This window comes from Clupea harengus, chromosome 20 (assembly GCF_900700415.2).
Source record: "Clupea harengus chromosome 20, Ch_v2.0.2, whole genome shotgun sequence".
Classification (NCBI taxonomy): Eukaryota; Metazoa; Chordata; class Actinopteri; order Clupeiformes; family Clupeidae; genus Clupea; species Clupea harengus.
This window is the reverse complement of record NC_045171.1, coordinates 22,482,132-22,494,951: the sequence shown is the minus strand read 5'-3', so window position 1 is coordinate 22,494,951 and position 12,820 is coordinate 22,482,132. Positions and strand designations below refer to the sequence as shown.

The 12,820-nt window shown below is 46.6% G+C and overlaps 1 protein-coding gene across 1 annotated transcript in view; it reads left to right on the top strand.

Annotated features, from left to right (window-relative positions):
- Nucleotides 1-12,820, top strand: part of LOC105905770 (lysosomal alpha-glucosidase-like) — a 19,112-nt gene that overhangs the window by 4,171 nt on the left and 2,121 nt on the right. Inside the window, exons 2-12 of the mRNA XM_031586998.1 lie at nt 14-179; nt 1,584-1,680; nt 1,863-1,982; nt 2,108-2,226; nt 2,834-2,965; nt 3,277-3,387; nt 3,924-4,037; nt 4,406-4,490; nt 6,169-6,286; nt 7,325-7,458; nt 8,321-8,472. Coding sequence (XP_031442858.1) covers nt 14-179; nt 1,584-1,680; nt 1,863-1,982; nt 2,108-2,226; nt 2,834-2,965; nt 3,277-3,387; nt 3,924-4,037; nt 4,406-4,490; nt 6,169-6,286; nt 7,325-7,458; nt 8,321-8,472 — 1,348 coding nt within the window. The remainder of the gene's footprint in view (nt 1-13; nt 180-1,583; nt 1,681-1,862; nt 1,983-2,107; nt 2,227-2,833; nt 2,966-3,276; nt 3,388-3,923; nt 4,038-4,405; nt 4,491-6,168; nt 6,287-7,324; nt 7,459-8,320; nt 8,473-12,820) is intronic.

Below are 12,820 nucleotides of genomic sequence, written 5' to 3'. Positions count from 1 at the left end.
CTCTCTCTCTCAGGTTGAACTCCTCCGTCTCTCCTCTCTTCTACGCGGATCAGTTCCTCCAGTTCTCCTCCTCTCTTCCCTCCCCGTACGTCTTTGGCCTGGGAGAACACCGCTCCTCCTTCCTCCAGAGCGTCCAGTGGAACACCCTCAGTATGTGGGCCAGAGATGTCCCCCCAATGGTGTGTGTGTGTGTGTGTGTGTGTCCCCTCTCTCAGGAGTACACTAATCTTTATGGCGCTCATCCTTTCTACCTGTGTGTGTGTGTGTGTGTGTGTGTGTGTCTGTGTGGACATCATGATTTAATTTGTGTGTGTCTCTGTGTGTGTCTGTGTGTGTGGCTGTGTGTTTGGCTGTGTCTGTCTGGACATCATGATTTAATGTGTGTGTGTGTGTGTGTGTGTGTCCTCTCTCTCAGTACACTAATCTTTATGGCGTTCGTCCTTTCTACCTGTGTGTGTTGAAGAAGCGTATTGTACGTCTTTGGTCCAAGGTTTGCAGATATTCAGGAACTCGGGAAAGTGTTCAGCTTTATTTCAGCGCAACAGAACATTCTACTCGCATATCACGATAGACATCTTTCAAAGTAATAGCAGAGAGTCACCTCTCTTGTACTTTCAATTGACATTGAACGCACGGTGGCTCAGTGGTTAGCACTGTCGCCTCACAGCAAGAAGGCCCTGGGTTCGCATCCCGGTCCTTCCAGGTCGTTCCAGGTCCTTTCTGTGTGGAGTTTGCATGTTCTCCCCGTGCCTGCGTGGGTTTACTCCGGGTACTCCGGTTTCCCCCACCATCATAAAGACATGCATTGCATTGCGTGAATATGAATGAGTGTTGGTGGTGGTCGGAGGGGCCGTTGGCGCTGATTGGCAGCCACGCTTCTGTCAGTCTGCCCCAGGGCAGCTGTGGCTACTGAGGTAGCTTACCACCACCGGTATGACTGTGTGTGTAGGACTACTGGACTCTGGACTCTGTAAAGCGACTTCGGGTATATAGAGAAGCGCTATATAAAATTGAATTGATTGATTGATTGATTGACATGTTAACACTGACCTGAGATATGGGAGGGCAAGGGTGTGTGTGGGGGGTCAAAATAGGAGGCATAAGTTTGAGGGGGTATGACCTGTTAATTAACCTGGTTAGAAATTCTGACCCTAATTTAATCACATAGAATAAATTTCATTTACATTTACATTTAGTCATTTAGCAGACGCTTTTGTCCAAAGCGACGTACAAGGGAGAGAACAGTCAAGCTACGAGCAATAGAACCTGGTGTAACAATAAATTAATGCTACGTGTGTCTGTCTCTGACCATATCCCACACATGGCCCAGTACAAAAAGGCTTAAGGCCAGGAAACATGAGAAGAGTGCCCCTAGCTGGCTTCAAACAAAAGGCAGGAATCAGACCCAAATGGCTCCGATTCTAAGACACCCAGAGGTCAAGGGACAGACCTGGTGGCTCCGTATGTTGACTATGGGTATCAACTAAATAATGAGATAAAGCTTCAATATCTTGAATTCAATGAAATCTAACAACGTGTGTGTGTGTGTGTGTGTGTGTGTGTGTGTGTGTCCCCTCTCTCAGGAGAACACTAATCTTTATGGTGTTCATCCTTTCTACCTGTGTGTGGAGTCTGACGGATCAGCTCACGGCTTCTTCTTGCTCAACAGCAATGCTATGGGTTAGTCACACTCTCACACACACACACACACACACACTCATTCATTCTTGCAAACATTATAATTTGAGTCTGTCCCGTAGTTTATTCTGTACTAGCCAGCTCCTTTTATCCAGTGATCTGATTGGGTGTTGAATTTATTAGATGAGAATCCAGTGTTTCTCATTGGTTGTTGTCTGTGTCAGATGTGGTTCTTCAGCCCGCCCCTGCTGTTACGTGGCGCACCATTGGTGGGATTCTGGACTTCTATGTTTTCATTGGCCCCGATCCCAGCTCTGTGATTGGACAGTACCTGGAGGTTGTAGGTCAGTCAGTCAGCCCTACACACACACAGCCAAGCACACACACGCGCCCACACACACACACACACACACACACACACACACACACACACACACACACTCTCTCATATTATTGTGTATGTGTGCAGGTAAACCTGCGATGCCCGTGTACTGGGCGCTGGGCTTCCACCTGTGCAGATGGGGCTATAAGTCCAGCAACACCACCTGGGACGTGGCCAAAACCATGAGAAACTATGGGATACCACAGGTGTGTGTGTGTGTCTGTGTGTGTGTGTGTCTGTGTGTGTGTGTGTGTGTGTGTGTGTGTGTGTGTGTGTGTGTGTGTGTGTGTGTGTGTGCAACACCACCTGGGACGTGGCCAAAACCATGAGAAACTATGGGATACCACAGGTATGTGTGTGTGTGTGTGTGTGTGTGTGTGTGTGTGTGTGTGTGTGTGTCTGTGTGCAACACCACCTGGGACGTGGCCAAAACCATGAGGAACTATGGGATACCACAGGTGTGTGTGTGTGTGTGTGTGTGTGTTTTAGTTCTCAGTATCTATGCTAGAATGATATGAACTATGGGTATACAGTGGAATGACATGGACAGTGTGTGTGTGTGTGTGTGTGTGTGTGTGTGTGTGTGTGTGTGTTAAGGATGTACAGTGGAATGACATTGACTGTGTGTGTGTGTGTGTGTGTGTGTGTGTGTGTGTGTGTGTGTGTGTGTGTTTAGGATGTACAGTGGAATGACATGGACAGTGTGTGTGTGTGTTTAGGATGTACAGTGGAATGACATTGACTTTGTGTGTGTGTGTGTTTAGGATGTACAGTGGAATGACATCGACTGTGTGTGTGTGTGTGTGTGTTTAGGATGTACAGTGGAATGACATTGACTACATGGACGAGACCCGAGACTTCACCTTTGACCCCGTGAACTTTGCTACGCTGCCTGACCTTGTGAAGGACCTACACCGGCACGACCAGAAATACGTCATGATACTGGTACGCACACGCACACGCACACGCACAAGCACACGCACACCACTCACACACACACACACACACACACACACACACACACACACACACACACACACACACACACACACACGTCATGATCCTGGTACACACACACACACAAACACACACACACACACACACACGTCATGATCCTGGTACACACACACACACACACACACACACACACACGTACCACACACACACACGTGTCATGATCCTGGTACACACACACGCACGCACGCACGCACGCACGCAAAGGAGTGTTAAACATCTCACCCCCCCTCCCCCTCTAGGACCCTGGCATCAGCAGCACTCAGCCTTCAGGCTCCTATTGGCCCTTTGATGAGGGCATGAAAAGGGGCGTGTTCATTAATGATTCTGATGGACACACCCTCATCGGCCAGGTATGTATACACACACACATTGAAGAAGGCACACACACACACATTCAAGAAGGCACACACACATTGAAGAAGGCACACACACACACACACACACACACGCATTGAAGAAGGCACAAGCACACACACACACCGATGTACGTTGAAGAAGGCACACGCACACACACACATTGAAGAAGGCACACACACACACAAGCACACACACACACACACACACATGTACGTTGAAGAAGGCACACACACACATTGAAGAAGGCACACACACACAAGCACACACACACACACATGTACGTTGAAGAAGGCACACGCACGCACACACACATTAAAGAAGGCACACACACACAAGCACACACACACACACACACACACAGGTACGTTGAAGAAGACACACACACACACAGGAACACACACATATATAGAAAACAATGAGAACACACACACATACATTTCTCAAGTAAAAATGTCATCTTCCTCAGTTGCTGTCTAATCAGCTGTGTCCTCTCTGGTAGCCGTCCAATCACCTGTCTCCTCTCTGGTAGGTGTGGCCCGGTCTGACGGCCTTTCCGGACTTCTCCGACACGGTCACACAAGAGTGGTGGTTTGACAACCTGCAGAAGTTTCACACACTCGTACCATTTGATGGCCTGTGGATTGTGAGTGACACACACACACACACACACACAGACACAGACACACACTCACACTCACACACTGGATTGTGAGTCACACACTCACACTCACACACACTCACTCACACTTACATTAATTTCTTGGCCTCCCTGCCAAAGTGCCCTATCCAGTGGGTGGTAGATTAGATTGTATTCAATTTTATTTCTATATATTTCTATATTTGTCACCGTTCTACAGTAGCCCAGGATAGAGATATATGTGGTAGGTGTGACTCAGTGATAGACACACACTCACTCACTCACTCTTCACACACACACTCTGATACACACACAGAAAATGAAATGAAAATATTTTTCTCTCTCTTTCTGTTCTTCATTCTCTCTCTCTCTAGGACATGAATGAACCCTCTAACTTTGTGGATGGCTCCCTGAATGGTTGCCAGGATACTGCATTTGACTCTCCTCCATACACACCTGGTCAGTTTCAACACACACTGTGTTTATGGTGTGTGTGTGTGTGTGTGTGTGTCTTTATGGTTTGTGTGTCTGTCTGTGTTTATGGTGTTACATTTTGTGTGTCTGTCTGTCTGTGTTTATGGTGTTACATTTTGTGTGGGTGTAGGTGTTTTGTGTGAGGTCGCGTGTGTGTGTGTGTGTGTGTGTGTGTGTGTGTGTGTGTGTGTGTGTGTGTGTGTGTGTGTTTTAGAAAAGCTGCCACTGGTGTGTGTGTGTGTGTGTGTGTGTGTTTTAGAAAGCTTGCACTTCATGGCTTTTGTGACGTGTTGTCTGTCATCATGGCAGAGTTTTAGTCAGACAGAGACTTATGAACTCTGTTTGAACTACTTATGAACCCCTTATGAACTACTTATGAAACACTTATGAACCCCTTATGAACCTCTTATGAACCCCTTATGAGCTACTTATGAATCGCTTATGAATCCCTTATGAACTACTTACAGTGGGGAAAATAAGTATTTGAATCCCTGCCGATTTCGCAAGTTTGACCACTTGCAAAGAAATGTGTGATCTATAATTGTAATAGTAGGTGTATTTTAACAGTGAGAAACAGAATATCAACAAAAAAAATCCAGAAAAATGCATTTTATAACATTTATGACTCAATTTGCATTTGATGCAGAAAATAAGTATTTGAACCCCTAGCAAAACATGACGTAGTACTTGGTGGAATAACCCTTTTTGGCAAGCACAGACGTCAGACTTTTCTTGTAGTTGGTCACCAGGTTTACACACATCTCAGGAGGGATTTTGGTCTACTCCTCTTTGCAGATCCTCTCCAAATCCTTAAGGTTGCGTTTTCAATGTGAGGGAATGAGGTTCAAGCCCAATATTCCACGTTACATGGCCCCATCCATAGTCCCCTCGATGCAGTGGAGTCGTCCTCTACCCTTGGCAGAGAAACAGCCCCAAAGCATAATGTTTCCACCTCCATGCTTGACGGTGGGGATGGTGTCATATTCAGCATTCTTCCCCCTCCAAACGCGGCAAGTCGAGTTGATGCCAAAGAGCTTGATTTTGGTCTCATCTGACCACATCCTGTCTCCCAATCCTCCTTAGAATCATTTAAGTGTTCATTGGCAAACTTCAGACGGCCCTGTACATGTGCTTCCTTGAGCAGGGAAGAATGCTGAATATGACCCCAAGAACACCATCCCCACCGTCAACAAGGGTTATTCCACCAAGTACTAAGTCATGTTTTGCTAGGGGTTCAAATACTTATTTTCTGCATCAAATGCAAATTAAGTCATAAATGTTATAAAATGCAGTTTTCTGGATTTTTTTTGTTGATATTCTGTTTCTCACTGTTAAAATACACCTACCATTACAATTATAGGTCACACATTTCTTTGCAAGTGGCCAAACTTGTGAAATCGGCAGGGGTTCAAAAACGTATTTTCCCCACTGTATGGTGTGTGTGTGTGTGTTTGAATGAACTACTTATGAACTCTGTTTGAAGAACACCAGTGAGCAAGCACATGCTAACGAAGTCACAAAAACAAACGAATAATTCGACTGACTGTTGGCTAGTCAGCTAGTGGGTTAACTTTGTTGTGTGTGTGTGTGTGTGTGTGTGTGTGTGTGTGCCCCTGTGTGTGTGTGTGTGTGTGTGTGTGTGTGTGTGTGTGCGCTCCTATAGGTATTTTGGGGGGGTCCCTGCGCGGCAAGACCATATGTGCGTCTGCACGTCAGAGACTCTCTTCACACTACAACCTGCACAGTCTCTACGGCCTGATGGAGGCAAAGGCTTCTTCAAGGTACACACACACACACACACACACACACACACACACACATATACAGCCCCACACACACACACACACACACACACTACAACCTGCACAGTCTCTACGGCCTGATGGAGGCAAAGGCTTCTTCAAGGTACACACACACACACACACACACACACACACACACACACACACACACACACACACACATATACAGCCACACACACACACCACACACACACACACACACACACACACACTACAACCTGCACAGTCTCTACGGCCTCATGGAGGCAAAGGCTTCTTCAAGGTACACGCACACGCGCACACGCACACACACACACACACACACACACACACACACACACATACACACATGCACACACACACACACACATACACACATGCACACACACACCATAAACACACACACCATAAACACACACATGCACACACACACACACACACATACACACACACATGCACACCACACACACACACCATAAACACACACACACACACACACATGCACACCATAAACACACACACCATACTCACACACATACACATATGTATCACACACACACAAACACCACACACCACACACACATGCGCACACACACACACACCATAAACACACACACACACACACACACCATAAACACACACATGCACACACACACACACACACACACAGACACACACCATACACACACGCGCACACACACACACCATACACACCATACACACCATAAACACACACACACACCATAAACACACACACACACACACACACCATAAACACACACACACACACGCACACACACACCACACAACATCCTTTAGTGTAAGAGATTTCAAACGCTACTGAATAACTCCTTCATTAATCCCTCTAACCAAGTTTTTTGTGTCTGTGTCTGTGTCTCTGTCTCTGTCTGTGTGTGTGTGTGTGTGTGTGTGTCTGTGTCTGTGTCTGTGTCTGTGTCTGTGTGTCTGTGTCTCTCTCTGTGTCTGTGTCTCTCTCTGTGTGTCTGTGTCTGTGTCTGTGTCTGTGTGTGTGTGTAGTGCCTTAACGAGGATACTAGGGAAGAGGCCTTTCGTGATTTCCAGGTCCACCTTCCCTAGTCAGGGCCAGTACTCTGGTCATTGGCTGGGAGACAACAGGAGCCAATGGAAGGAACTCTACACCTCTATCGCAGGTACACACTCATACACACACACACACTCATACACACACACACACTCATACACACACACACTCATACAGACACACACACACACACACACAGACACAGACACAGACACACACACACACTCAGACACACACACACACTCATACAGACACACACACTCATACACACACACACTCACACACATACACACATATACACACACACACACACGGCTTAATACTCACACTCACACACACACACACACACACACACACGCCTAGTGTATTTGTCTAATGTTGATTGAAGGGTTGCCTGGTGATTGTAGCCCCCTCTGACTTACACACACACACACACAGACACACACAGCTTAACACTTTAGAACACAAATACACAAACTCAGATGCACATGCACACGTACAACCACCTATAGAAGTACACACACACACATGCATTCATAGACGTACCTAAACACACATGTAGTCTGTGGACTTACACACACGCCTAGTGTATTTGTCTAATGTTGATTGAAAAGTTGCCTGGTGATTGTAGACCCCTCTAACTTACACACACACAGACAGACACACACACACAGAGACACAGACACACACACACACACACACACACACACACACACACCTAGTGTATTTGTCTAGTGTTGATTGAAGAGTTGCCTGGTGATTGTATACCCCTCTGACTTACACACACACACACACACACAGACACAAACGCCTAGTGTCTAATGTTGATTGAAGAGTTGCCTAGTGATTGTAGACACACACACAGACACAGACAGACAGACACACACACAGACACACACACCTAGTGTATTTGTCTAATGTTGATTGAAGGGTTGCCTGGTGATTGTAGACCCCTCTGTGTTGCCGTCCAGGCATGTTGACCTTTAACCTCCTGGGCATTCCGCTGGTGGGGGCGGACATCTGTGGCTTCTCGGGCCAGACCACAGAGGAGCTGTGTGTGCGCTGGACACAGCTGGGCGCCTTCTACCCCTTCACCAGGAACCACAACGACAAGGATGCACCGGTACACACACACACACACACAGGTGCACACACACACACACACACACACACACGTGCACATACACCCCTGCACACACACACACCAATATTGTACACATTGTATATAAGGTGGTGTGGATGTGATTTAAGGTGGTAATGATGCAATTTAGGGTGATGCGGATGCTATTTAAGGTGGTAATTAAGCGATTTAAGGCGGTGTGGATGGTATTTAAGGTGGTAATGATGCTATTAATGTGGTAATTATATGATTTAAGGTGGTAATTGACGGAGATGCTTAGGCCGACACTCTTCTAGACAAAGAGGCGAATCAAAGGTTTCTGGAGGTGTATTTCAAGGTGCTCCTGCAGGGAGTCAATACCAACATCAAGTAGAGGCAGGCAAAGACTAAAGATGCACCACAGTGTTACAGGTTAAATACCAGTCAATCATGGGAGGATACCTTGGGGGTGATAGGTCAACATTGGGGAAGGTTCTACAGGTCAAGGTTGGGAAGGGGAGGTGAGTGGGAGGGGATTTTCTTATGGAGGAACACACACAGGCCCAAAATGGTGGACAATGTGTATTCCTCCACCTGGGGCAGGGGGATGTCTGCTGGGGCCTTTAAACAAAGGTGCACTAAGACTATCAATAGACATGGCACACACACACACACACAAACACAGGAGAACATGCCTGCAATGCAATGTAAGTCTATACATTAATGGCAATATCAATTTCCATCAGTCCCCTATTTGAATATGTAAATATTCACATCTTAAGACTATAACATACAGCTACCACAGGTGCATGAGACTCCCCTCTGCCATGTCCACACCTATGCAATGTTTCTACGCTGGGGATTTGACCCAGAGGCAATGGCCTGAGCAGTAACTGGCTTGGAGGGGATGGCGGCGACTTTAATACAGAGACATTCCATTGTCTTGTAGAACGCTAAGATAACTGTGATAGCCAGGAAGACACTTACCAGGCCTGATACCGGTGCCCACACTCCCTTGGACGTCTCCAAGGTTATATGGGACGGGCATCAGTGTAACCTGAGGGCATATTCCGGCAGATCCAACAGTTAGTATAATCTAAAGTGTCTGCGCAGTCACCCACCATCCCAACAGCCAAGTTTTCATGGCAGCTATGAGCATAGGCAGGGAGGAGTGCCAAAAACAACAGACATAGGGGATAATTACTATGGTATTCCATGGCTGACCAGACGTCAAATAAATTAAATATTTGGAAACAAAGGGAGTGAAATAGATGTGGGGAATGTGTCAGACCCCCTGCATTAAATGGAGGCAAATAATCGCGTCTCTTTTGAGGGTTGGTCACAAAAAGGATGTTAGCCCTTTCTCTCACAGGCAGAAGCGAAACCTCGGTTCTTTTTGAGGGGAAATTCTTCTGCAGCTCTGTGTTGCAGCAGCTCTTATGTTAAGCTGTGAGTGATAGTTGCGCATCCACCAACCCAATTTACCAAAATATACCCTTTCCCTGCACAGACTACTATATTGACATATATGAGCCTAAACATTCAAGGGCAATTCAGTTCATGGAGTGGTAATGCAGGCAATGTCCAGATTGGAGAAGGGGTCGAAGGAAGTCCGTGGTTGATGGTAGGACCTCGTGTAACCGCGCCTTGGGTGCGACTGAGACAGTCAGGGGGTGTTGGTAGAATCCTCCTGGTCTGTGATGTGCTCTCGGGACCCAGATGATGAGGATGGGGTCGTTGCAGCAGCCTGGGTGCGACTGAGACGGTCAGGAGGTGATGGTAGGATCCTCCTGGTCTGTGATGCGCTCTCGGGACCCAGATGATGGGGATGGGGTCGGTGCAGCAGCCTGGGTGCATCCACGTCCACTGTATCTGAGGAGACAGGAAACGGGTGACAGTATGCATAGCAGAGGCAGTTGGCAGAGCAGGGCACTGATTGACAAAGGCAGATCCACAGGATAATACAGTACATTTCACAATAGACACAGACAACCCATGGGACATGAACATAAAGACGAGCATGGTTATACCAGACCTACTTACACATCAGGTATGACCGTCATAAGTAGTAAGTTAGTACAACATGCAACATTTAACATTTAGCCGGCGGTTAGTCAGGCAATCTCTTGGTCTGGGAAAGATTGTACCATTTAAATGTCGACTTCCCTGTGTCCACTAACACAGATGTGGGAGTGGCCAACATTACTGGGAAAGGTCCCTTAAATTTTGCTTGGAGAGGCTTAAGCACGCCAATGTTCTGGACCATTACTTTATCACCAATGTTAGCTTTGAATTGACATTCCAGATCAAATTGATTTTTATCATCTGTTCTATGCTGGAAGGCAAAAGCTTTGAAGTGGTCATTTTGGAGGGTTACAGAAAATTATTTCAGACACCCTAAGTCGGTAACTAATGCAGAGACGCCTATATTGACTGCTGTGTCTGCTTGATCGTTCCCCTCTTGTCCCTTGCTATTATTCACTGTGCGGTGGTTTTACATAGTGCCAGTTTGTGCGGTACTTGTGAAAACAATTGAGTCGTGATTTTGCTGGCGTGACTAATCGGTGTCTGTAGTCGTCAAGTCTGCCAAGTATCCCCTCTTTTTCCAAACAAGGCCATAAGAAAGGACTGTGTGGAAAACATAATCGCTGTTATTAACATTTGTGGCCGGCGCCTGTTGATTCACCATTGCCACCTGTAGGATTTAATTCGTTCTAGCAAGGGGGCTCGACCATGGCTACCAATCAGTGACACAGTAATTTCAGATAAACTAATCTGAACTTTGCGGAGATTCAGTTTGACTCCCGCAGTCGTCGATGGCTTTAAAAGTCGAATTACGAGTTGGCACATCATGCACTTTGTTTGGGGATGCTATCAATAAATCATCACAATATTGCAGAATACAAGAAGGTGCACACGAGTTAACAACACTAACAACTGACTTCAGCGACAATTTGATGAATATGGGGATGGATTCAGCAGTAAACGGCAAAGAATGATAAGACCGTTAGATATATCTAAGGCTGAAAACATAAATATGACTCGTTAGACTCGTTAAAAGCGCGGAGGGGGCAGGGAAATGTGTGACGATCAACGTGTGGCTGGGGGATGAAGCTGGAGCGCTCACCGATGCCACGTTAGGGTTGCGTTTACCTATATGAAGGGGGAGGGGGAGGGGGGGGCAATTTCAGCTACATCAAGCAAAATCTTAGCTTCACTTTGATGGAGAATATCATTACCTATTATGGACCCCTCTTGGCAGGGTCCGGCCCAAAATTGCATAAACCGTGGGGAGATGGGGACTGAGTTGCTGTAACCTGGCCTCTGCGGAAAGTTGGGATCTGGGGCGGGTATCTAAGAGTAGCCTACATCTGAAGCAGAGGCCACTGATTCTATGCTGGATGATCTTTAACGTTCATAGCAGCAAAGAATTCGCGCATTTGTTCCATAAGCTTAGCATCCCTGTTAAAGGCCTGTCTACGGTTTGAATTCCGCTTATTACGGTATCCAGGTATCTTATCAGGACATTTGTCAGCCCAATGCCCCTCCTGTTTGCATGCATGGCAGTGTCCTCGCGGAGGGTGTTTGCCATGCGATGTGTTCCCTGCGGGAGTAGACATGGCAGAAGGGGCTGTTAAATTTGCATGGGGATTGGGGACGTTCACAATGCTTGAGCGTCGGCTTGGTTCCCCTTTCTGTATTCGGATAGATTTAATATCTATACCAGCGCGAAGGACCATGTGACGGAGATGCTTAGGCCGACACTCTTCTAGACAAAGACCACGAGGCGAATCAAAGGTTTCTGGAGGTGTATTTCAAGGTGCTCCTGCAGGGAGTCAATACCAACATCAAGTAGAGGCAGGCAAAGACTAAAGATGCACCACAGTGTTACAGGTTAAATACCAGTCAATCATGGGAGGATACCTTGGGGGTGATAGGTCAACATTGGGGAAGGTTCTACAGGTCAAGGTTGGGAAGGGGAGGTGAGTGGGAGGGGATTTTCTTATGGAGGAACACACACAGGCCCAAAATGGTGGACAATGTGTATTCCTCCACCTGGGGCAGGGGGATGTCTGCTGGGGCCTTTAAACAAAGGTGTACTAAGACTATCAATAGACATGGCACACACACACACACACAAACACAGGAGAACATGCCTGCAATGCAATGTAAGTCTATAAATTAATGGCAATATCAATTTCCATCATAATTATATGATTTAAGTTGGTTTGGATGGTATTTAAGGTGGTAATGATGCTATTAATGGTGCTGTGTATGGTATTTAAGGTGGTAATGATGCTATTAATGGTGCTGTGGATGGTATTTAAGGTGGTAATGATGCTATTAATGGTGCTGTGGATGGTATTTAAGG